General features: G+C 25.8%; 2 protein-coding genes across 3 annotated transcripts in view; both read right to left on the minus strand.

Annotated features, from left to right (window-relative positions):
- The window catches only part of LOC114124190 (PR domain zinc finger protein 1-like), a 65591-nt gene that overhangs the window by 18163 nt on the left and 20163 nt on the right, over positions 1-27265 (minus strand). The window lies entirely within an intron of this gene.
- LOC126551955 (uncharacterized) lies at positions 1037-7916 on the minus strand. The gene is made up of 3 exons (XM_050206352.1): positions 7540-7916; positions 3356-3549; positions 1037-2840 (listed from the first exon to the last, which is right to left on the minus strand). The coding sequence occupies exons 2-3, from the start codon at positions 3540-3542 to the stop codon at positions 1384-1386; spliced, it is 1644 nt and encodes a 547-aa protein (XP_050062309.1). The 5' UTR covers positions 3543-3549; positions 7540-7916; the 3' UTR covers positions 1037-1383.

A 27265-nucleotide genomic window follows, 5' to 3' on the forward strand; every position in this document is an offset into this window, starting at 1 on the left:
GCTGTATATCTAATATATAAATGTGATAACATATATATATATATATATATATATATATATATTTATATATATTGCCTTCACATATTTGTATAACGATTTCAAGTGGACAGTTTAACATTGTAATGCCAAATAATCTATACCTTGCAGAAGTAATCTGTACATAATATTTTATTATATACGAATATTAAATATTAATATATATATATACCTATTTACGTATGCATAAGTACTATATATATATATATATATATATACATATAGAAAGGAAAAGAAAGAAAGGGAGAACTTAGCAGTAAACCTACCGTATGTTTTCTTCCAAATAACACTGATTAAACTATTACGCACCTCTATTTGATAATATGATGTGTAAGTTACTAAGTAAGACATACATCTATAATAAAACCTGTGCTTTTTAATTATTGTTCACACCTATTAGTTATCACTATAATTTATAAAAGTCCCAACGCCACGGTTAAAAATTACAAAAGCCAGGTATGATCGTTGGCCCATATATTGACACCACTAGCGACTGATCACTCGTACGATATAATAACAGTGAATAAAACAATATCTTATTTTATTTTGCTGATAAAACACTTTATATTTATCACACACTTAAAACTATAATCATTAGTTTTAAAATTTAATTCTTCCTTACTATAATGTAAGTTAGTTAATGCATGATAAGTTTATTCGAGATTTAAAAAAATTATATAACCTTATGGTATAATATAATAACAGTGACATAAATAATTTATTTGTTTATTTTGCTAGTAAAACACTCAATATTACTGAGTTCACATTAACTAAAATGTTTGACAATAAAATTATTTTGTTTGGTGTGATTAAAGTATACACAGTAGAACGGTAAATACTAAATAGTGAACTACAATTGAACTTGAAATTATTTTAACGTTAGATTAATGCCCAGATTTATATGCTCTAAAAACCTCAGAAATATGCATTACAAAATAAGCATTTATGCTCTTATTTTGTAGGAATATGCACATTTAAATAAAAATTATGTAGAAAAAAATCGATTAAAAAACGTGTTTTATTTATGGTTCACAAAAACCTACTCAATAACGTATTACTATAATTATCCCTGGTAGGTCTCAGATAAAATAATGACTTATGAAAATGGCTTAGTCAAGTTACATTATCATATTATTTATTTAAGTTTTCAACAGGCCCAATTACATGCATAATAAAAACAACATTCGATCTTAACAGTAATATACAAAAAGAAACGATATGAAAGAGAAAAAACAATGGTGTACAATATAAATTATAAATTAATATACTTATAGCTATGATTTACATTATGATTATATTGAGATGGGCTGCGGAGGCGGTGGGACTTAATATTTATATTTTAGTGTGTTAATTATGATAGCACGGGCAGCCGTTTTCATGGGCATAGTGCAGAACGTCCATGTGCCCATATTTCGCGGCTGCTGCACACGTAAACTCGTTCCACGGGCAGCCGTTTTCATGAGCATACCGTAGCACGTCCATGTGCCCAAATTTCGCGGCTGCTGCACACGTAAACTCGTTCCACGGGCAGCCGTTTTCATGAGCATACCGTAGCACGTCCACGTGCCCACCTTCCGCGGCTACTGCACACGTAAACTCGTTCCACGGGCAGCCGTTTTCATGAGCATACCGTAGCACGTCGATGTGCCCACCTTCCGCGGCTGAAAAACACGTAGAAAGGTCCCACGGACAACCGTTTTCATGAGCATACCGTAGCACGTCTATGTGCCCACGTCCCGCAGCTACTTTACACGTAGTATGGTCCCACGGGCAGCCGTTTTCATGGGCATAGCGCAGAATGTCCATGTGCCCACATATCGCGGCTGAAAAACACGTAGTATGGTCCCACGGACAGCCGTTTTCATGAGCATACCGTAGCACGTCTATGTGCCCACGTCCCGCAGCTACTTCACACGTAGTATGGTCCCACGGGCAGCCGTTTTCATGGGCATAGCGCAGAACGTCCATGTGCCCATATACCGTGGCTGCATAACACGTAGAATGGTCCCACGGGCAGCCGTTTTCATGGGCGTATGTTAACACGTCCATGTGACCATCGAATGCTGCATTCGAACACGTATCCTCGTTCCACGGGCAGCCGTTTTCATGGGCATACCTCAACACGTCCATGTGACCACCGAGTGCTGCACTCGAACACGTTTTCTCGTCCCACGGGCAACCGAGTTCATGAACATACCGCAGTATGTTCATGTGCCCCTTTCCTGCAGCCAACGAGCTCGTGTCTTCATTCCACCGGCAGCCGTTTTCACGGGCATACCTCAACACGTCCATGTGACCACCGTATGCTGCACTCGAACACGTGTCCTCGTCCCATGGGCATCCGTTTTCATGCGCATAGCGCAGCAAATCAATGTGCCCATATTTCGCGGCTGCTTCACACGTAGAATGGTCCCACAAACAACCGTTTTCATGAGCATACCGTAGCACGTCCATGTGCCCACCTCTCGCGGCTGCTGCACACGTTAACTCGTTCCATGGGCAGCCGTGTTCATCCGCATAGCGGAGCAAATCAATATGCCCACCGGCTGCGGCTGCCTCACACGTGGAAGCGTCCCATAGACACCCATTGTCACGAAGGTATATTAGACATTCTAGTCGGCCATTACGGGCCGCTTCCACGCATACGTTTTCATCATATGAACGGAAGAGGTATTTTTTATGGTTCTCTTCGTTTACAGCAGCTTTTGCTCGTAGGGTTCGTGTCCACGGGAACCCACATCCTTCAGCGAACGCTAAACACATTAAATGACCACTGGCAGCGGCCTTTTCACTCATCGAGTAATCTAAAATTTAACATATTATTGTATAACCGGATAACTCATAATATAAAATGCATATTTAAAAATTAAAAAAGTCAAGTGTTGATTCATTTCTTGCAGTATTAGAATCCTCTCAAGGAAATTATAACGTACATAATTATTTCAGCGGGATTTAATTAAAAGATTTGAACAAGTTCGTGAATAATATTCAGGTATCATACCAAATATATCAAATAAAATATCTATAAAAATCTTTTCATTGTCTTGAGACTACTACTTGAATAAAATTATACTTGTGAAGCTGAAATTTATTGTTCCCTTTGGGAGCGTTATTAATATTTACCACAACGATTGATCGATTTCGAATGTGCATGCTCATATTAAAGCATAAAAGTGATCAACTAGCCATTAGAGCAGTATTTAACATGGTTAAACGAAAAATAACTAACAATAGTTGGGTTTTATGAATAAAAGTAAATTCAGTAACAATATTCGAGTTTATTATACTCTTTATATTCTTAGACTATATTATTGCTTACCTTCGTCGTCTATTAATTTGACATCGATATCATTATCCATAATATTTAATTTTGCCTTTTTTTTCTGGTATCTTATAATATCCTCACAACAGGGTTGAATGTCAATTTTTAATGTTTCCAACTCGTCATAAATAAATTTTTCATCATCGCTGCAAGCGTAGTAAGACAACTTTGCTAAGGAGTACATTTTACAGCTGTGAAAAACAATAAAATGTTAATGATATATTAGTATAATATAAGGATCTGACCCCCTAACCCACCGACCACCGACGAAACCTACTTAAGGAGATAATAAGAGGTTTCTGCCGATCCAACGAATTTTAATTATTCAATTTAAGTATTAAATAATCTATTTGAAATAATTTGAATGTTCTATTACTAAATAATAAAACATAATAAATTATTAAGACCGCAATATTAATGTAATTTTCCCACCCATACCCTACTAAATTGACTGTACATATTTACTGATTTCTATCGCTACATTGTACACAGTTTATATAATATATAAAATAAATACGTAGGTTTAGTAACTACCTATATGTGAGCTATAATACTGTTATTAACATAAAATCAATATTAAAAGTGGTAAGTGGGTACCGCTCTGTTGTACATTGGGTGCTGTATGGATCACTTTTAAATATTATAGGAGTGTTAAATTTGAATCCAATGATAAGTATCATTGTATATGAAAAACGATTCTGAACGAAGATGATCTGTTAGCCTAGGATATTATTTCGAATGGTTGGTAAAAAAGGTGGTTTATGTTTTAATTGCTTGAATACACCAAAATTTAAAATAATTGTAACTTTAACTTATAGAAAATCTTGTATTACATTTTCAACTCTTAGCTAATTATACAAAAAAATTTTATGAGTTATACCTATAAAATTACTTGCAAATTTTCGTGATTTTGACAAATATCGTAAAAATTTTAACTATAAACGCTTATAAAAAAAATAATTGTGACTTACAATTTTTGATTTTTTTTTTTGCTACAATTAAAAAAACTCATAAGGAAACTTGTATTAAATTTTCAAGTTTTTTTGGTCATCCAAAATTATTATATTAATGTTGGCAATAACGGTACCTATTTGTTTACTATAACATAATAATATTATTGTTGTCTCTCAACGAATTAAATCTCAAATAGCTTAATATAAATATTTAAACAAAGAAATTAAATATTAAAACCATTATTTAGTTAGTGATTGGTATAATTATTATTATCAAAGCATAAAGGTAAAGATTAACTATAACTGAAAAACATTTTCATTACTAAGTTCTTTATAAGTTGTATAAAGTGCCCGAAATTGTAGGTATGTAGTCCTATATTATATATATATTATAGGTACCTATATATAATTTATAACACATACATGTATATATTATACTAGTTGATATGTATTATAGAGTAAATATAAAATATTATTTTTTTGGTTACCTTTAGGCTATCGATAACCATAATTCGATACATCAAGTTAAATAAAAATACATTACTAACTATAAGATTACTTTAATTGTATTGTCGATAGATCAATAAAACGACTGTTGGTTTGTATCGTTTGCAAACAGAAAGTAGCCTGTAGATTATGCTGCAACAAATATACCTATATAGGTGGTGTCATTAATTATGGGACTGACCAAAATCTCAAAATTGATACAGGAAGATGTACCTTGCAACACGCCGTTATCTATAGTTCACAAAGACGTTAACGCAATGATATGCGAAGATAAGATTAGTAGGTATATTGATTATTCCATCAAAAACATATATGTAAAATAAGAGCCAAGTTCAATATTATAATATATGCCTTGGTTGTTGACTTCAACAGAATTTACAAAAGAATAAAATAAGGACTAACAGCTTTACAACTTGCAATGACTTTAATATAATTCGTAGCCAAATAATAACTCACGAACAATTGGAGATAGGTATTTATCTAATAAAATGTATTTTTATAGATAAAATTTTGAAAAATTTTTTGATCATACTAATATTATATTAATTATGTATATTATATATTGATATATTATTATACTATATACCATAGTAAACTAACCACCGATCTACAGTGTCTAGACGACCGGTGAAGTTAATAACTAACTACTAAAATAATTTACTAATAGGTTTAAACATACAATTAATATTGAATATGAACATCTATAGATAATGATACTATAATATTGTGATCATGGAGTAATGTATAATCACTATAGCTTTCAAAAATTGGCGAATATTTAACAATGCATACATTATGTATATAATATAGAAAAGACGTATTCGAATATTTGAAATTTGGAATACACAATCGGTAAACGTCATCTATCGGTGACGATTGGGGTAGAATATTGAAGCTGCGCGCACAATAGGCAAAGAAAATATGCTGATATACAAGACCACACCGGTCATACTGCCAACAAAATATTCTATAGAAGATTCTAAAGAGAAATTGTTGTTTGGTCCCTAACACAAGAATAATACTTATATAATTTCCTTTTTCGTTGTTCCAGCGACACCGTAGGTTGATAGTTTATTATATACATCGGCATAATACGAGCATGTGTTCTCATTCTTTGTTAAGATTCAACGACTGTTATTTCTCATACTGTAGAATTGTTATTATTGTTATATTATAATATACCCTTATAATAGATTACATGCACTCGATGATATTATTTTTTAAAAAATGTCATTTTTAATCTTGATTTACGTAGCATCCGGTACTTATAAATGTATTCAGTGACATTAAAATATATAGTCGAAAAAGATAAAAATATATAAATATATAGAATTATCTTAAGAAATATAAACCTTTTCAGTCGAAGATTATGAATTGTGGCCTCGGTAGTATAGGGATACAACAATATTGTCTTCTTGTTACATTTTATTTTAGATGGTTTTGCTATGTGCTATGATACTTCATATACTAAATATAAAACATATAGATACCGAAACGTAGATCATAATGACCAAACTTTAGGAAAGTAATTAATATAATAAATATTACGTCGTAGTATTTATGAACCAGGTTCGTTAAAGTAGAAAACAACCAAGTACTCGTAGAGAGTCACTAACACTAGGCCTAAAAGTGAAGGGTAAAATAAATCACATATAGTTCAGGGAATGATAACACCCGTACACGAATTTAATTAAAATAGTTATAACGTGAGAAACTATTGGCCTACAATCGAAATTGATACAAGAGACGCTTTTCTTGGAAAATTTCCAATTAATGCTGACCGTATTGATTATGATAAAATGCGTCACATGGTCGTCGTTAAACCACAGCATCATTAAAAACATTATTCTGCTTTAAAAAATTTGTGAGACTTTGGCTGGACCTATTTCGATTCAGTAAAAACAATTTAAAATTGTTCATTATAATAGAAATTAAGTTGGGCAATCCAAAATCTCTCACAATTTTGTCACAGCTGAAATGGTTTGAAAACGTTTTTTTTCGACTAGAATTTATATTATTGAATTCTTTGAACAGTTCCACCAAAATAATAGTTTTAATATCTTAAAACTCTGATAATAATTTAAATATAAAATAAACATTTATGTAGCAAATAAAATATTATAGTATCAGTAATCAGTATACACGGTTGCTCAACAAAAGTAAGTAATGAGAAAATTATGGTCATTAATAAGATTTTAATGTTCAAGTTGCCTTGATTTAAATGTTAACAATTGGTTTTTTAACTATTTAAAATTCATAAAACATATATACATTATACATATATATAACAAACATTATGATTATAAAATCAAGAAATCCGTTTGTTCGTAAATTGCAGGTTGTCGTAAACATTTTAATACAATGATTAAGAAGACTCAATTTATTTCCCAAAATAGATAATTTAATTTAAATTTTAACTTTATAAGTCATGTAAAGCAATGCGTAATACTTTATAAATACCGTGAATAAAAAACCTAATTACAATGTGTAATTAATTAAGTAATGATATAGCCTATGTCTACTGAACTAATTGAATACATAAAGCATGCAAGGAATCACTTTCAACAAAAATTAAAAAATATTTTTTCTTCCTACTCTAAACGCCTAATTTTCCATACTTCTCATCAACCCTTTACGTCGACACGTCGTTAGAATTTAAATGAAATAAAACAAAATAAAATAGGTAATATTTTATTATTTATATAAATAAAACAGACATACCTGATTACACAAGACACACACGAGATGAACAGAACAGTGACGATTGTATTCTCTTCCACAGTTCCTGTTCAGTCGCCGACGTAACTCCTACGAGATATGGCAGTTAGCAACGACGACTCGCGCCGGTATGGGGGTGAGGTGACACTGATTTGTTAATATTGAATGTTAACAGAATATTTGATTATATAATAATAATAATAAGTCTTATGGACAAGTATAAAGCATAAAACACATATTATATATTTTCTATGATAAAACAAGAGCAACGATACCACGGCGGTGATGGCGGCGAGATTACAATTGTGACAACGTCGGTGACGGCGGCAGGTGATAGCAGAATGACATCAGCTGTTGACGGCGGCGGCGGCGGCGGCGGCGGCGTCGGCGTTGACACCGACGATTAATTCGTCAAATTGTAACGGACGACGTTCAAACCGCAATTATCCACCCCGATAGAGTGTGTGCACTCGAATGCTCAATTTAAATAAAAACGATACACACATACGATGGAGTCCACACCATCAATATCAGTTTTTTTGGTGAGCTGAGATGACGTCGCACACGTAGTTGTCGGAGTAGATCACAATAGATACCGAATTCTCCGAACAGCAACCATAAACACCACGGCAATAATCACGAACGATTACCGTCGTCTCAAGTGCAACGAAACACTCGCGACACCCGGACACAGCCACAACGAGAACAAAAAAGCTACGGCACACGCCACACACACGCGAATATATTAAGATATCGAAGCGCACGGGCCGTTATAGTTTGGCACCGTCGGAACGCAGACAGACAGGCGGCGGCGGCACAGAGACGACGTCCGAGCCGTCCAGGTCGTGGACATGGGTGGGGAAGGAGTCCAAAATTCGAGGTTCTTTGTGTTATCGTGCGGTATCGCGCGCGCCGACGGTAAAGTCCAGATAGTAAAAAAAGGCGGCAGTTTAAACAGTTCCACAGTACCGCACGGCTGTGACTCAAAAACGAGACTGAAATATTGTGAAATGATTTGTATTAATTTTGTAACGAAATTGTTTGTTTACCGATCGGCGACCATCTACGACGACAGGTTAGGCGCCATCTATCAACCATCTCCACCATTTTACGGCAAGCGGCCAGGCGGACCGTGAAGCCATAATACCATAATCTATGCGTATTCAATTTTTTTTATGTTCAAAATAATTTATTAAGTATATTTACTATTTAGGTATATTTTTTTAATAGATAAAAGGTCCTCAATCGGGTTTCAACCATAATTATCTATTATGGAAATTGAATATTATAATGATGACTTACGTTTTCAATAATGATAATCCTAATAAAATTTTATATTTTAACGTAATAATGACAAGTGTTTAGTATTTAATATTTTTATTTAAAAAAAATATGGATTCCCCCCACCTGATATTTTTTTATCAGTTACATGCTACAAGTTAAATAAATTAAGGGTTTTATTTATTACTAAAATATAGACGTAGATCATTCACTTGAAGCGAATTCATAACGTCATAACTCATAACATAACTATGTAAGTTTTACAAAAATCAATACTCAATCGTTACTAAACTAATATGCAAAAGTTTGATTTCAGATTTTTATTATAGGGAGGATAATAAAACTACTTCAAAATCATTGAACGCTCTGTATACTATACGTACTTACTTACTAATGTAGTAATAATTTACGATGACTTAAATATTTTATGTTTATTATTATTTATTATCTATGATTTCCAAAGACCTTTGTTAGGTATGTATAGAAAGTATATGTTTATCATACCTATTCATTAGTCAATAGTAATTTATTAGAATACAATTTAATTGCATTCCAACTAGCGTTCCGTCGTATAGTCGTACAAGCCAGTCATAATTTTAATGATATCTACATTAAATTATTTTGTTTGTGTGACATTCTTTGTTTAATGGTTATATATTTCAAATTTTAGTACATTTTTAAAAACTTATAAAACAAAAAATAAAAAAAAAGGGAGTTAAAGTGAGTAATGCTTTTCTGTATAGGTAATAGGTCTGAACGAAGATGATTTGTCAGTTTAGGATATACCTATATATTTTCCACTGGATGGAGAAAAAGGAGGTTTAAGTTTTAATGTCCTGAATTAATTTTAATAATGTACAAACAATTCTAATTGAAACAACTAGTAAGTGTATGTTTCAAGTTTCTACGACTTGGAATTCGAATAGTATAGGTAACTAGGTAAGTTGTAGATACTTGAAATTTTCACCAGTTATTAAGATTGGCATTTTCATTACACGATTTAATTTTCAAAATATTTCGACTTTTTTGAGATTATTATAGACAACTGACATTTTCGATTTTTTAAGAATTTATTTTTTATTTTTTATTAACATACCTTCATCTATACTAAATATAAAACTACGATTTGTATTTCGTAAAAGCATAATAATAATAATATTACCATTGACATATATATATAATATGCAATACGATTTTAGATTATTACTTAACTCATAATTTCACGAATGAACAGTCAACAGTGGACTCTAAACTGCTGTAGATTCTCGGCGTTTCCATTAATTTTAAAATTTTATTATGATAACAATTAACAATTTTTTAATTATTCTATAGTGACACTTTGCGCTCACTATCAATACACTGGGCTATTAATTAACTAGTTACCATTATGCCCTTTTGCGAAGACTATCTACATTCTACGTATATCAATGATATTATCCCCCAAAACTTATAGAATAGTCCACGGAACACGCTACATGACAACTTGCACGATGCTTTGAAGTGGTGTCGCGCCGGCGATATATTTTTCTTCACTTACGCCATAATCATGGCGCTATCTGGCAAAGAATAAGTGTAACAAGTGTGTTGACACTATACACACGTCATGTTAAAAATTAAAAAAAAAAATAATTTTTTAAAAATTTCATATTAATATTTAATTAAATAAGTTACATTATAGTTTTTCTACATTTTATAATGAATCTTATGGTTAAAGTTTCATATGTGTGAATTGATAACATATATTTTTTATTAGGCAAATTAAAGTGTATATGGGGTATTTACACATTACAAATATAGTTTTAATAATCAATAAAATATAATATTTTTTAAAAATTGCATATTAATATCTATTTAAATAAGTTATATTATAGTTTCTCTATATTTTATAATGAATCTAATGGTTAAAGTTTCATATGTGTGAATTGATAACATATATTTTTTATTGGGCAAATTAAAGTGTATATGGGATAATTACACACTACAAATATACTTCGAATAATCAATAAAATATTATATTTTTTAAAAATTTCATATTAATATTTTCTTAAGAAAGTTATATTTTAGTTTCTCTTCATTTTATAATGAATCTAATGGTTAAAAATTCATATGTGTGAATTGATAACATATATTTTTTATTAGCTAATTTAAAGTGTATTTGGTGTGTTGACACTATACTATACACACATGATAAAAATTTAAAAAAAGATTATACTTTTTTAAAATATTCATATTAATATTTAATTAAATAAGTTATATTATAGTTTTTCTTCATTTTATAATGAATCTAATGGTTAAAGTTTCATATGTGTGGATTGATAACTTATATTTTTTCATAGGCAAATTAAATTGTATTTGGTGTAGTTACACAATACAAATATACTTTTAATAGTCAATAAAATATACTTTTTAAAAAATGTTGTATTAATATCTATTGAAATAAGTTATATTATAGTTTCTCTACATTTTATAATGAATCTAATGGTTAAAGTTTCATATATGTGAATTGATAACATATATTTTTTATTAGCTAATTTAAAGTGTATTTGGTGTGTTGACACTATACTATACACACATGATAAAAATTTAAAAAAAGATTCTACTTTTTTAAAATATTCATATTAATATTTAATTAAATAAGTTACATTATAGTTTTTCTACATTTTATAATGAATCTAATGGTTAAAGTTTCATATGTGTGAATTGATAACATATATTTTTTATTGGGCAAATTAAAGTGTATATGGGATAATTACACACTACAAATATACTTCGAATAATCAATAAAATATTATATTTTTTAAAAATTTCATATTAATATTTTCTTAAGAAAGTTATATTTTAGTTTCTCTTCATTTTATAATGAATCTAATGGTTAAAAATTCATATGTGTGAATTGATAACATATATTTTTTATTAGCTAATTTAAAGTGTATTTGGTGTGTTGACACTATACTATACACACATGATAAAAATTTAAAAAAAGATTATACTATTTTAAAATATTCATATTAATATTTAATTAAATAAGTTATATTATAGTTTTTCTTCATTTTATAATGAATCTAATGGTTAAAGTTTCATATGTGTGAATTGATAACTTATATTTTTTCATAGGCAAATTAAATTGTATTTGGTGTAGTTACACAATACAAATATACTTTTAATAGTCAATAAAATATACTTTTTAAAAAATGTTGTATTAATATCTATTGAAATAAGTTATATTATAGTTTCTCTACATTTTATAATGAATCTAATGGTTAAAGTTTCATATATGTGAATTGATAACATATATTTTTTATTAGCTAATTTAAAGTGTATTTGGTGTGTTGACACTATACTATACACACATGATAAAAATTTAAAAAAAGATTCTACTTTTTTAAAATATTCATATTAATATTTAATTAAATAAGTTACATTATAGTTTTTCTACATTTTATAATGAATCTTATGGTTAAAGTTTCATATGTGTGAATTGATAACTTATATTTTTTATAGGCAAATTAAATTGTATTTGGTGTAGTTACACAATACAAATATACTTTTAATAGTCAATAAAATATACTTTTTAAAAAATGTTGTATTAATATCTATTTAAATAAGTTATATTATAGTTTCTCTACATTTGATAATGAATCTAATGGTTAAAGTTTCATATGTGTGAATTGATAACTTATATTTTTTAATAGGCAAATTAAAGTGTATATGGGATATTTACACACTACAAATATACTTCGAATAATCAATAAAATATTATATTTTTTAAAAATTTCATATTAATATTTTCTTAAGTAAGTTATATTTTAGTTTCTCTTCATTTTATAATGAATCTAATGGTTAAAGTTTCATATGTGTGAATTGATAACATATATTTTTTATTAGCTAATTTAAAGTGTATTTGGTGTGTTGACACTATACTATACACACATGATTAAAAATTTAAAAAAAGATTCTACTTTTTTAAAATATTCATATTAATATTTAATTAAATAAGTTACATTATAGTTTTTCTACATTTTATAATGAATCTTATGGTTAAAGTTTCATATGTGTGAATTGATAACTTATATTTTTTATAGGCAAATTAAATTGTATTTGGTGTAGTTACACAATAGAAATATACTTTTAATAGTCAATAAAATATAATATTTTTTAAAAATTGCATATTTATATTGTCTTAAGAAAGTTATATTATAGTTTCTCTACATTTTATAATGAATCTAATGGTTAAAGTTTCATATATGTGAATTGATAACATATATTTTTTAATAGGCAAATTAAAGTGTATATGGGGTATTTACACATTACAAATATAGTTTTAATAATCAATAAAATATAATATTTTTTAAAAATTGCATATTAATATCTATTTAATAAGTTATATTATAGTTTCTCTATATTTTATAATGAATCTAATGGTTAAAGTTTCATATGTGTGAATTGATAACATATATTTTTTATTGGGCAAATTAAAGTGTATATGGGATAATTACACACTACAAATATACTTTGAATAATCAATAAAATATTATATTTTTTAAAAATTTCATATTAATATTTTTTTAAGAAAGTTATATTATAGTTTCTCTACATTTTATAATGAATCTTATGGTTAAAGTTTCATATGTGTGAATTGATAACTTATATTTTTTCATAGGCAAATTAAATTGTATTTGGTGTAGTTACAAAATACAAATATACTTTTAATAGTCAATAAAATATACTTTTTAAAAAATGTTGTATTAATATCTATTTAAATAAGTTATATTATTTTTTCTCTACATTTGATAATGAATCTAATGGTTAAAGTTTCATATGTGTGAATTGATAACTTATTTTTTAATAGGCAAATTAAAGTGTATATGGGATATTTACACACTACAAATATACTTCGAATAATCAATAAAATATTATATTTTTTAAAAATTTCATATTAATATTTTCTTAAGTAAGTTATATTTTAGTTTCTCTTCATTTTATAATGAATCTAATGGTTAAAGTTTCATATGTGTGAATTGATAACATATATTTTTTATTAGCTAATTTAAAGTGTATTGGTGTGTTGACACTATACTATACACACATGATTAAAAATTTAAAAAAAGATTCTACTTTTTTAAAATATTCATATTAATATTTAATTAAAGTTACATTATAGTTTTTCTACATTTTATAATGAATCTTATGGTTAAAGTTTCATATGTGTGAATTGATAACTTATATTTTTTTATAGGCAAATTAAATTGTATTTGTGTAGTTACACAATAGAAATATACTTTTAATAGTCAATAAAATATAATATTTTTTAAAAATTGCATATTTATATTGTCTTAAGAAAGTTATATTATAGTTTCTCTACATTTTATAATGAATCTAATGGTTAAAGTTTCATATATGTGAATTGATAACATATATTTTTTAATAGGCAAATTAAAGTGTATATGGGGTATTTACACATTACAAATATAGTTTTAATAATCAATAAAATATAATATTTTTTAAAAATTGCATATTAATATCTATTTAAATAAGTTATATTATAGTTTCTCTATATTTTATAATGAATCTAATGGTTAAAGTTTCATATGTGTGATTTGATAACATATATTTTTTATTGGGCAAATTAAAGTGTATATGGGGTATTTACACATTACAAATATACTTTTAATGGTCAATAAAATATACTTTTTAAAAAATGTTGTATTAATATTTTTTTAAGAAAGTTATATTATAGTTTCTCTACATTTTATAATGAATCTAATGGTTAAAGTTTCATATGTGTGAATTGATAACATATATTTTTTAATAGGCAAATTAAAGTATATTGGTGTGTTGACACTATACTATACACACATGATAAAAATTTAAAAAAAGATTATACTTTTTTAAATATTCATATTAATATTTAATTAAATAAGTTATATTATAGTTTTTCTACATTTTACAATGAATCTAATGGTTAAAGTTTCATATGTGTGAATTGATAACTTATATTTTTTCATAGGCAAATTAAATTGTATTTGGTGTAGTTACACAATACAAATATACTTTTAATAGTCAATAAAATATACTTTTTAAAAAATGTTGTATTAATATCTATTTAAATAAGTTATATTATAGTTTCTCTACATTTGATAATGAATCTAATGGTTAAAGTTTCATATGTGTGAATTGATAACTTATATTTTTTCATAGGCAAATTAAATTGTATTTGGTGTAGTTACACAATACAAATATACTTTTAATAGTCAATAAAATATACTTTTTAAAAAATGTTGTATTAATATCTATTTAAATAAGTTATATTATAGTTTCTCTACATTTTATAATGAATCTAATGGTTAAAGTTTCATATGTGTGAATTGATAACATATATTTTTTATTAGCTAATTTAAAGTGTATTTGGTGTGTTGACACTATACTATACACACATGATAAAAATTTAAAAAAAGATTCTACTTTTTTAAAATATTCATATTAATATTTAATTAAATAAGTTACATTATATTTTTCTCATATATTTTTTAATAGGCAAATTAAAGTATATTTGGTGTGTTGACACTATACTATACACACATGATAAAAATTTAAAAAACGATTATACTTTTTTAAAATATTCATATTAAGATTTAATTAAATAAGTTATATTATAGTTTCTCTACATTTTATAATGAATCTAATGGTTAAAGTTACATATGTGTGAATTGATAACATATATTTTTTAATAGGCAAATTAAAGTGTATATGGGATATTTACACACTACAAATATACTTCGAATAATCAATAAAATATTATATTTTTTAAAAATTTCATATTAGTATTGTTTAAGAATGTTATATTATAGTTTCTCTACATTTTATAATAAATCTAATGATTAAAGTTTCATATGTGTGAATTGATAACATATATTTTTTAATAGGCAAATTAAAGTATATTTGGTGTGTTGACACTATACTATACACACATGATAAAAACTTAAAAAAAGATTAACTTTTTAAAATATTCATATTAATATTTAATTAAATAAGTTATATTATAGTTTTTCTACATTTTATAATGAATCTTATGGTTAAAGTTTCATATGTGTGAATTGATAACTTATATTTTTTTATAGGCAAATTAAATTGTATTTGGTGTAGTTACACAATAGAAATATACTTTTTATAGTCAATAAAATATTATATTTTTTAAAAAATGTTGTATGAATATCTATTTAAATAAGTTATATTATAGTTTCTCTACATTTTATAATGAATCTAATGGTTAAAGTTTCATATGTGTGAATTGATAACATATATTTTTTATTAGCTAATTTAAAGTGTATTTGGTGTGTTGACACTATACTATACACACATGATAAAAATTTAAAAAAAGATTCTACTTTTTTAAAATATTCATATTAATATTTAATTAAATAAGTTACATTATAGTTTTTCTACATTTTATAATGAATCTTATGGTTAAAGTTTCATATGTGTGAATTGATAACTTATATTATTTCATAGGCAAATTAAATTGTATTTGGTGTAGTTACACAATACAAATATACTTTTAATAGTCAATAAAATATACTTTTTAAAAAATGTTGTATTAATATCTATTTAAATAAGTTATATTATAGTTTCTCTACATTTTATAATGAATCTAATGGTTAAAGTTTCATATGTGTGAATTGATAACATATATTTTTTATTAGCTAATTTAAAGTGTATTTGGTGTTGTTGACACTATACTAACACACATGATAAAAATTAAAAAAAGATTCTACTTTTTTAAAATATTCATATTAATATTTAATTAAATAAGTTACATTATATTTTTTCATATATTTTTTAATAGGCAAATTAAAGTATATTTGGTGTGTTGACACTATACTATACACACATGATAAAAATTTAAGAAAAGATTATACTTTTTTAAAATATTCATATTAAGATTTAATTAAATAAGTTATATTATAGTTTCTCTACATTTTATAATGAATCTAATGGTTAAAGTTACATATGTGTGAATTGATAACATATATTTTTTAATAGGCAAATTAAAGTGTATATGGGATATTTACACACTACAAATATACTTCGAATAATCAATAAAATATTATATTTTTTAAAAATTTCATATTAGTATTGTTTAAGAATGTTATATTATAGTTTCTCTACATTTTATAATGAATCTAATGGTTAAAGTTTCATATGTGTGAATTGATAACATATATTTTTTAATAGGCAAATTAAAGTATATTTGGTGTGTTGACACTATACTATACACACATGATAAAAACTTAAAAAAAGATTATACTTTTTTAAAATATTCATATTAATATTTTATTAAATAAGTTATATTATAGTTTTTCTACATTTTATAATGAATCTTATGGTTAAAGTTTCATATGTGTGAATTGATAACTTATATTTTTTTATAGGCAAATTAAATTGTATTTGGTGTAGTTACACAATAGAAATATACTTTTTATAGTCAATAAAATATTATATTTTTTAAAAAATGTTGTATGAATATCTATTTAAATAAGTTATATTATAGTTTCTCTACATTTTATAATGAATCTAATGGTTAAAGTTTCATATGTGTGAATTGATAACATATATTTTTTATTAGCTAATTTAAAGTGTATTTGGTGTGTTGACACTATACTATACACACATGATAAAAATTTAAAAAAAGATTCTACTTTTTTAAAATATTCATATTAATATTTAATTAAATAAGTTACATTATAGTTTTTCTACATTTTATAATGAATCTTATGGTTAAAGTTTCATATGTGTGAATTGATAACTTATATTTTTTTATAGGCAAATTAAATTGTATTTGGTGTAGTTACACAATAGAAATATACTTTTAATAGTCAATAAAATATAATATTTTTTAAAAATTGCATATTATATTTGTCTAAGAAAGTTATATTATAGTTTCTCTACATTTTATAATGAATCTAATGGTTAAAGTTTCATATATGTGAATTGATAACATATATTTTTTATTAGCATTTAAAGTGTATTTGGTGTGTTGACACTATACTATACACACATGATAAAAATTTAAAAAAAGATTCTACTTTTTTAAAATATTCATATTAATATTAATTAAATAAGTTACATTATATTTTTCTCATATATTTTTTAATAGGCAAATTAAAGTATATTTGGTGTGTTGACACTATACTATACACACATGATAAAAATTTAAAAAAAGATTTTACTTTTTTAAAATATTCATATTAATATTTAATTAAATAAGTTATATTATAGTTTTTCTACATTTTATAATGAATCTAATGGTTAATGTTTCATATGTGTGAATTGATAACATATATTTTTTAATAGGCAAATTAAAGTGTATATGGGATATTTACACACTACAAATATACTTCGAATAATCAATAAAATATTATATTTTTTAAAAATTTCATATTAATATTTTCTTAAGTAAGTTATATTTTAGTTTCTCTTCATTTTATAATGAATCTAATGGTTAAAGTTTCATATGTGTGAATTGATAACATATATTTTTTATTAGCTAATTTAAAGTGTATTTGGTGTGTTGACACTATACTATACACACATGATAAAAATTTAAAAAAAGATTCTACTTTTTTAAAATATTCATATTAATATTTAATTAAATAAGTTACATTATAGTTTTTCTACATTTTATAATGAATCTTATGGTTAAAGTTTCATATGTGTGAATTGATAACTTATATTTTTTTATAGGCAAATTAAATTGTATTTGGTGTAGTTACACAATAGAAATATACTTTTAATAGTCAATAAAATATAATATTTTTTAAAAATTGCATATTTATATTGTCTTAAGAAAGTTATATTATAGTTTCTCTACATTTTATAATGAATCTAATGGTTAAAGTTTCATATATGTGAATTGATAACATATATTTTTTAATAGGCAAATTAAAGTGTATATGGGGTATTTACACATTACAATATAGTTTTAATAATCAATAAAATATAATATTTTTTAAAAATGCATATTAATATCTATTTAAATAAGTTATATTATAGTTTCTCTATATTTTATAATGAATCTAATGGTTAAAGTTTCATATGTGTGAATTGATAACATATAGTTTTTATTGGGCAAATTAAAGTGTATATGGGATAATTACACACTACAAATATACTTCGAATAATCAATTAAATATTATATTTTTTAAAAATTTCATATTAATATTTTTTTAAGAAAGTTATATTATAGTTTCTCTACATTTTATAATGAATCTAATGGTTAAAGTTTCATATGTGTGAATTGATAACATATATTTTTTAATAGGCAAATTAAAGTATGTTTGGTGTGTTGACACTATACTATACACACATGATAAAAATTTAAAAAAAGATTATACTTTTTTAAAATATTCATATTAATATTTAATTAAATAAGTTATATTATAGTTTTTCTACATTTTACAATGAATCTAATGGTTAAAGTTTCATATGTGTGAATTGATAACTTATATTTTTTCATAGGCAAATTAAATTGTATTTGGTGTAGTTACACAATACAAATATACTTTTAATAGTCAATAAAATATACTTTTTAAAAAATGTTGTATTAATATCTATTTAAATAAGTTATATTATAGTTTTTCTACATTTTATAAAGAATCTTATGGTTAAAGTTTCATATGTGTGAATTGATAACTTATATTTTTTATAGGCAAATTAAATTGTATTTGGTGTAGTTACACAATAGAAATATACTTTTTATAGTCAATAAAATATTATATTTTTTAAAAATGTTGTATGAATATCTATTAAATAAGTTATATTATAGTTTCTCTACATTTTATAATGAATCTAATGGTTAAAGTTTCATATGTGTGAATTGATAACATATATTTTTTATTAGCTAATTTAAAGTGTATTTGGTGTGTTGACACTATACTATACACACATGATAAAAATTTAAAAAAAAGATTCTACTTTTTTAAAATATTCATATTAATATTTAATTAACTAAGTTACATTATAGTTTTTCTACATTTTATAATGAATCTTATGGTTAAAGTTTCATATGTGTGAATTGATAACTTATATTATTTTATAGGCAAATTAAATTGTATTTGGTGTAGTTACACAATAGAAATATACTTTTAATAGTCAATAAAATATAATATTTTTTAAAAATTGCATATTTATATTGTCTTAAGAAAGTTATATTATAGTTTCTCTACATTTTATAATGAATCTAATGGTTAAAGTTTCATATATGTGAATTGATAACATATATTTTTTATTGGGCAAATTAAAGTGTATATGGGATATTTACACATTACAAATATAGTTTTAACAATCAATAAAATCTAATATTTTTTAAAAATTGCATATTAATATTGTCTTAAGAAAGTTATTTTATAGTTTCTCTTCATTTTATAATGAATCTAATGGTTAAAGTTTCATATATGTGAATTGATAACATATATTTTTTATTAGCTAATTTAAAGTGTATTTGGTGTGTTGACACTATACTATACACACCTGATAAAAATTTAAAAAAAGATTATACTTTTTTAAAATATTCATATTAATATTTAATTAAATAAGTTATATTATAGTTTTTCTACATTTTATAATGAATCTAATGGTTAAAGTTTCATATGTGTGAATTGATAACTTATATTTTTTCATAGGCAAATTAAAGTGTATTGGGGTATTTACACATTACAAATATAGTTTTAATAATCTAAAATATAATATTTTTTAAAAATTGCATATTAATATTTTCTTAAGAAAGTTATATTTTAGTTTCTCTTCATTATTTTAATGAATCTAATGGTTAAAGTTTCATATGTGTGAATTGATAACATATATTTTTTATTAGCAATTTAAAGTGTATTTGGTGTGTTGACACTACATACTACACACATGATAAAAATTTAAAAAAAGATTCTACTTTTTTAAAATATTCATATTAATATTTAATTAAATAAGTTACATTATAGTTTTTCTACATTTTATAATGAATCTTATGGTTAAAGTTTCATATGTGTGAATTGATAACTTATATTTTTTTATAGGCAAATTAAATTGTATTTGGTGTAGTTACACAATAGAAATATACTTTTAATAGTCAATAAAATATAATATTTTTTAAAAATTGCATATTTATATTGTCTTAAGAAAGTTATATTATAGTTTCTCTACATTTTATAATGAATCTAATGGTTAAAGTTTCATATATGTGAATTGATAACATATATTTTTTAATAGGCAAATTAAAGTGTATATGGGGTATTTACACATTACAAATATAGTTTTAATAATCAATAAAATATAATATTTTTTAAAAATTGCATATTAATATCTATTTAAATAAGTTATATTATAGTTTCTCTATATTTTATAATGAATCTAATGGTTAAAGTTTCATATGTGTGAATTGATAACATATATTTTTTATTGGGCAAATTAAAGTGTATATGGGATAATTACACACTACAAATATACTTCGAATAATCAATAAAATATTATATTTTTTAAAAATTTCATATTAATATTTTTTGAAGAAAGTTATATTATAGTTTCTCTACATTTTATAATGAATCTAATGGTTAAAGTTTCATATGTGTGAATTGATAACATATATTTTTTAATAGGCAAATTAAAGTATATTTGGTGTGTTGACACTATACTATACACACATGATAAAAATTAAAAAAAGATTATACTTTTTTAAAATATTCATATTAATATTTAATTAAATAAGTTATATTATAGTTTTTCTACATTTTATAATGAATCTAATGGTTAAAGTTTCATATGTGTGAATTGATAACTTATATTTTTTCATAGGCAAATTAAAGTGTATATGGGGTATTTACACATTACAAATATAGTTTTAATAATCAATAAAATATAATATTTTTTAAAAATTGCATATTTATATTGTCTTAAGAAAGTTATATTATAGTTTCTCTACATTTTATAATGAATCTAATGGTTAAAGTTTCATATGTGTGAATTGATAACATATATTTTTTATTGGGCAAATTAAAGTGTATATGGGATAATTACACACTACAAATATACTTCGAATAATCAATAAAATATTATATTTTTTAAAAATTTCATATTAATATTTTTTTAAGAAAGTTATATTATAGTTTCTCTACATTTTATAATGAGTCTAATGGTTAAAGTTTCATATGTGTGAATTGATAACATATATTTTTTAATAGGCAAATTAAAGTATATTTGGTGTGTTGACACTATACTATACACACATGATAAAAATTTAAAAAAAGATTATACTTTTTTAAAATATTCATATTAATATTTAATTAAATAAGTTATATTATAGTTTCTCTATATTTTATAATGAATCTAATGGTTAAAGTTTCATAAGTGTGAATTGATAACATATATTTTTTATTGGGCAAATTAAAGTGTATATGGGATATATACACACTACAAATATACTTCGAATAATCAATAAAATATTATATTTTTTAAAAATTTCATATTAATATTTTTTTAAGAAAGTTATATTATAGTTTCTCTACATTTTATAATGAATCGAATGGTTAAAGTTTCATATGTGTGAATTGATAACATATATTTTTTAATAGGCAAATTAAAGTGTATATTATGCAGATAGTTTAATTATTAATTGGTGTGTACTAATCATACGTGTTACTGTTTTGTATCAAAAAGATATATAAATATTTTGTGTATGAAATTGATGCTTGGTTTTCTGGTTCCATGATTGGATATTTCTTCAATTTCTCTTATGCATCAGTTTCTGTAGATATGGTATTGCCCAAATGTTTCTCTTTACTATGTAAAATGGAATGATATTAGTTTGTGATCAATTAAATCTCTACGTTTTAGTTTATAGCTGATCATACATACCTTAGTAGTGTTCTAAAATGTAAAATAGTCTAGTTGCTAAAATAGTTTTTTTTTTCAATTTTGTGCTCCATAATTATATTAGATCAATACTTACGTAAAATAATAAGTCCACATTTGACAGAATATGCATGGTTCATGCTATAGTAGCTGGATCTCTTTATAAGTTGTCTTGGTAGTTCCTCTGAGTATACCTTAATATTGCTCTGATATCCTATAAGGCATTGGTAAAGTGTGTGATCTACAAGTGTGTTGATGTACGACATATGTAGGTATTAAAAATGTTAAATAAAAAAAACACAATAATAATAAGAAATTAATTAAAATTAATAATGTAAATATAAAACTATAAATGTGTGAGAAGAATACTTAGTTTTTAATTAAAATTAAGTATATTTGACATTATGTATTTCCAAACATTATTATGATAAAATCTAATAGGGACATAATATTATGTGCGTATAGTTTAATTATAAAACTGTTAGTTCTAATATTACGTGTTATGTATCAAAAGAATAAAATAATGTTCTATTCATCTTCTTGATGGTGGGTTCTCTGGTTCCATGGCTTGTATACTTGTTGATGTGTGTTGCACGATAGGTTATTTTCTTGATTTTTGTTATGTTGCAGTTTTTGTAGATTTAGAATTACCCAAATGTTTTACTTTACTTTGTAAAATGTAATAAGATTAGTTTGTGATTAATTAAGTCTTTATATTTTAGTTAATAGCTGATCATACATACCTTAGTAGTGTTCTAAAATGAAAAACAGTCTAGTTGTTTTTTTTTCAATTTTGCTGTCAACTTTTTTTCACATCAATACTTATGTAAAATAATTACTTAGTCCACATTTTGCAGCATATGCATGGTTCATGCTGTCGTTGATGAATCTCTCTATAAGAGTTATTGGTATTTCTTGGGACCCTCTAAATATACATTGATATTGCTATGTCCTCTGATATCCTATAATAAATTCAACAAATGTAGGTATTAAAAATATTAAACCTATTTACCCATTATTATCATTTATGCATACCATTTTATCACTATATTAGATTATAGTCCAAACTTAGATATTTTAAATTATGGATACCACAACAAAAACACTGTCAAACGTGTATAAAACGACGAAGTAAAAAAAAAAACAACAGATAAACACTATTAAGATGTGATATCATTAATAAATGCCAAGTAAATTGATTTAATGGACGTATATTTTGTTTCAGTAATGTATTTACTTTGTGAGAAATCGTATACTACTTTATATGAAATGTCACATGTATCACATAATATCACTTAAAAAAATAAACACAAGGCATGAGAAGTTCATAATAATTAAAAATATTATAATGAATATTTCAACTCACAATCTCCAAGTAAATAAATTATTGAAACAAAATAAGTGTTCCAACAGTTGGAAACAGTTGGAAAAGTTAAAGTTTAAAGTTACTTTAAATCATTTTACTTGGCATTAATATAATATGTTATCACGTCTTTATGGTTTTTAAAGATCTGTTTCTTACTTACCTTGCCTGTTTTCATTTTCCTATGTAATATTATTAAATGAACGTCTTTACAACGTCATCTCTCTTTATTAGTAGTTAGTACTTGAGGTCATTAAATCTAGACCAAAGATTTGATCCTTTTATTTAAACGCTTTGCAACGCGCGACGAAACGAAACAATAGTAGTATAGATATTAAAGAATTATTTCTTCTTTATCATCTATGTAGTAGTTGATAACGATATGAAACAAATAATAAACGCGGGAATGTGAGATATCAATAATGAAAAGCGTCGTAGTGGAGTGGGAGAACCAGCCGGCATGACAACACTTGATGCAATCACCGTGATTCCAGATTTCATTGTAATTTCTGATTAAAAAGTTTGCACGTCTCCTTTAATAACTCAATTTTTAACCATACGATTTCGATTATTTTTGCAAAATGATCATTTGCACCATTTATCTGATTGTTTCCAATTTATTAGGTTTTAACTGATTCAGTAGATAATTATTTAAGTCCTGTTAAAAAATTGAAAAACACCAACATTTACACTGCTTAAACGGGCAATTCCTGCTTCCAAATAACATACTCTGTCATAGACCATAGTGTCGTGCCGTCGCTATGTTTTGACATGTATAATATTGTACAATATTATATTGTATAGGACGTTGGTCCTTAGTCCTTACACACTAAGCGAATAGTTCGCTGCGCGGGTGCGATTTTCGAATTTTATTCGCTAGTACACAAAGCTTACATACTATACAATTTTACGCGGTTAAAATTCGCGCCGAACCATAATGTTATTCGGGCGAAAAACGCGCGCGAACATTCGCCCAGTGTGAATGGACCCATTCAAAACAACGTGTTTACTTTAAGCCGTTTCGGGCGAATGTTCGTCTAAAATTAAGTATGCGCGAAAGTCGCGGACGATAGCGGATTTTATCCGCTCGCTTTACATAGTATGAATGATCTAATTTAATATATGCTGTTCAATTTTTAAGTGAACGTTCGCTGCGATTTAAAATCGCGTCCGCGCGCGAACTATTCGCATAGGTAGTGTGTAAGGACCTTAAGGCTGAGGCTATACACGGCGTTTTCCGCAGCTTTTTCTTTCGAATTGAAAATGCGTTGGTTTATATCGGAGTAGCTATACACGACGGACGTAATCAACGCGTTTTTATTACTTCGGCGTTCACCCGTCAAAACGCAAGCCTACCCCCGTTTTCCACGGCGGATTAAAACGCAGCGTATTACGACCATCATGTATAGCTACTCCGATATAAACCAACGCATTTTCAATTCGACGGAAAACGACGCGGAATACGCAGCGTTCAAAACACGGCGGAAAACGCCGTGTATAGCCTCGGCCTAAATTTAACTTGTAATGGTTAATAGTTTGTTGGACGATATCAGTAGGTAGGAATTATCGATACTTGTAATTTTAGTTTGCTTAGAACTCCTCGTAAATATATACATATTATTTACTCTATATAATATATACCAGTTACCTCCGTTGCTATAGGTACCGTATTTGTTTTTACGTTCACCAGTTGTGCTCCGAGTCTGATTAATCAAAAAATGTATAATATTCAAATAATAATTTACATGCGGTATTTGAAACTTGATTATTTTTTACCTTAGTCAGGTTTTATAATTGTGCTGTTGTTCGATAAATATAAATTATAATATGGTGATAAGATGGTAATAAAATTTGAATCAGAGAATTTTTAATTTAATTTAATTATTATTTTTTTTTAATGACTAAAGTAGTATAAAAATGTTGTTTCTGATACCTAGTCCCTAACCAATAATCATCATAGTCTATCCGCGCATATCACGTACATGGGGCGATTGTAAACTCTCCCGATGGTAAACTCTCCCGATGGTACACTCTCCCGGGTCTACTCCAGTACTACCTGACAAAAACGTGTAAACTCTCCCGGATTTATTTCTGTACTACCTAACGGAAATATGTAAACTCTCCCGGGTCTAGTAAAAATCATAAAATAAATTTAATATATATTTAAGTTGAGTTTAAAAATAGTCAATCATATATAATAATAATTACAATATAAATTAATGTCTTTAGCTGCTATGAACATGATATTATAGTCAAAATACAATAAAAAATAAAACTTCAAAAAATCCAATATACATTTAAGTTTTTTTTAAAAATATTCAATAATAATAATATAAGTTACAAATACAAAATATACGTAAAAATTTCCAACTCGTAGTGTAGCAATAACATTTAAAACAACTCGGGAGAGCTTACATACTTCCTACAGGTAACTATAAAGTTGACCCGGGAGAGTTTACACATTTACTTCAGGTAAACATAATTTTGACCCGGGAGAGTTTACATTCGGGAGAGTTTACTATTTTTAAAAATCGGGATAGTTTACCATAAAATCGGGAGAGTTTACTACCGCCCCGTACATGACCGGCCATGCCCCCGCCCCTCCATACCTATTGCGGCCGTGCCCCTCCCCTCCATTTGACTACATGCTATGCATTCCTTCCCCCTTATGAATAAATAATATTATGTTGATTAACATTTCACATAGAAATGTGATATATATATATATGATTACCTATAGTTTGAAAAAAAAGAACAACAACAATATACCATAAACATAATAAATGATAAACTAATAGTCTGTTTAGCAAGAACTTTCTTATTTCTTAATTTTTTGAATCGCTAAAATAAACTGCAAGTATATGTATGAAACTCTCGATAGGTACTTAACAGTTAACACTAATGTGTGATAATACATAAGATATCCTTTGCTATATAACTATTATGAATAGAAAGTTAGTAAGACCTCACCAGTAGCCTTAGATCATATACAATGGATAGAGCCATAGCTTAATATTTTGATGCCAACATTAGCGACGAGTCGCGAGTTATGTGACCTCTACTGCGCACGCGTAAGCAACTTGTCGCATATTTTTCCCAATTTATATTATAATATTAATTATTATTTATTATAATACTAATAAAATTATTATAGGAATAAATCACAGAACTAAATACAAAATATAAGTA

Source organism: Aphis gossypii, chromosome X (genome assembly GCF_020184175.1).
Source record: "Aphis gossypii isolate Hap1 chromosome X, ASM2018417v2, whole genome shotgun sequence".
Lineage (NCBI taxonomy): Eukaryota > Metazoa > Arthropoda > Insecta > Hemiptera > Aphididae > Aphis > Aphis gossypii.

What these genes read in the sequence shown, in the direction of transcription:
- LOC126551955 (XM_050206352.1), bottom strand. Translation starts at nt 3,542, where the DNA reads ATGTACTCCTTAGCAAAGTTGTCTTACTACGCTTGCAGCGATGATGAA. An exon ending in CAAATTAATAGACGACGAAG is followed by an intron (nt 2,841 to 3,355) that starts GTAAGCAATAAT and finishes GTTAAATTTTAG; the next exon opens with ATTACTCGATGAGTGAAAAG.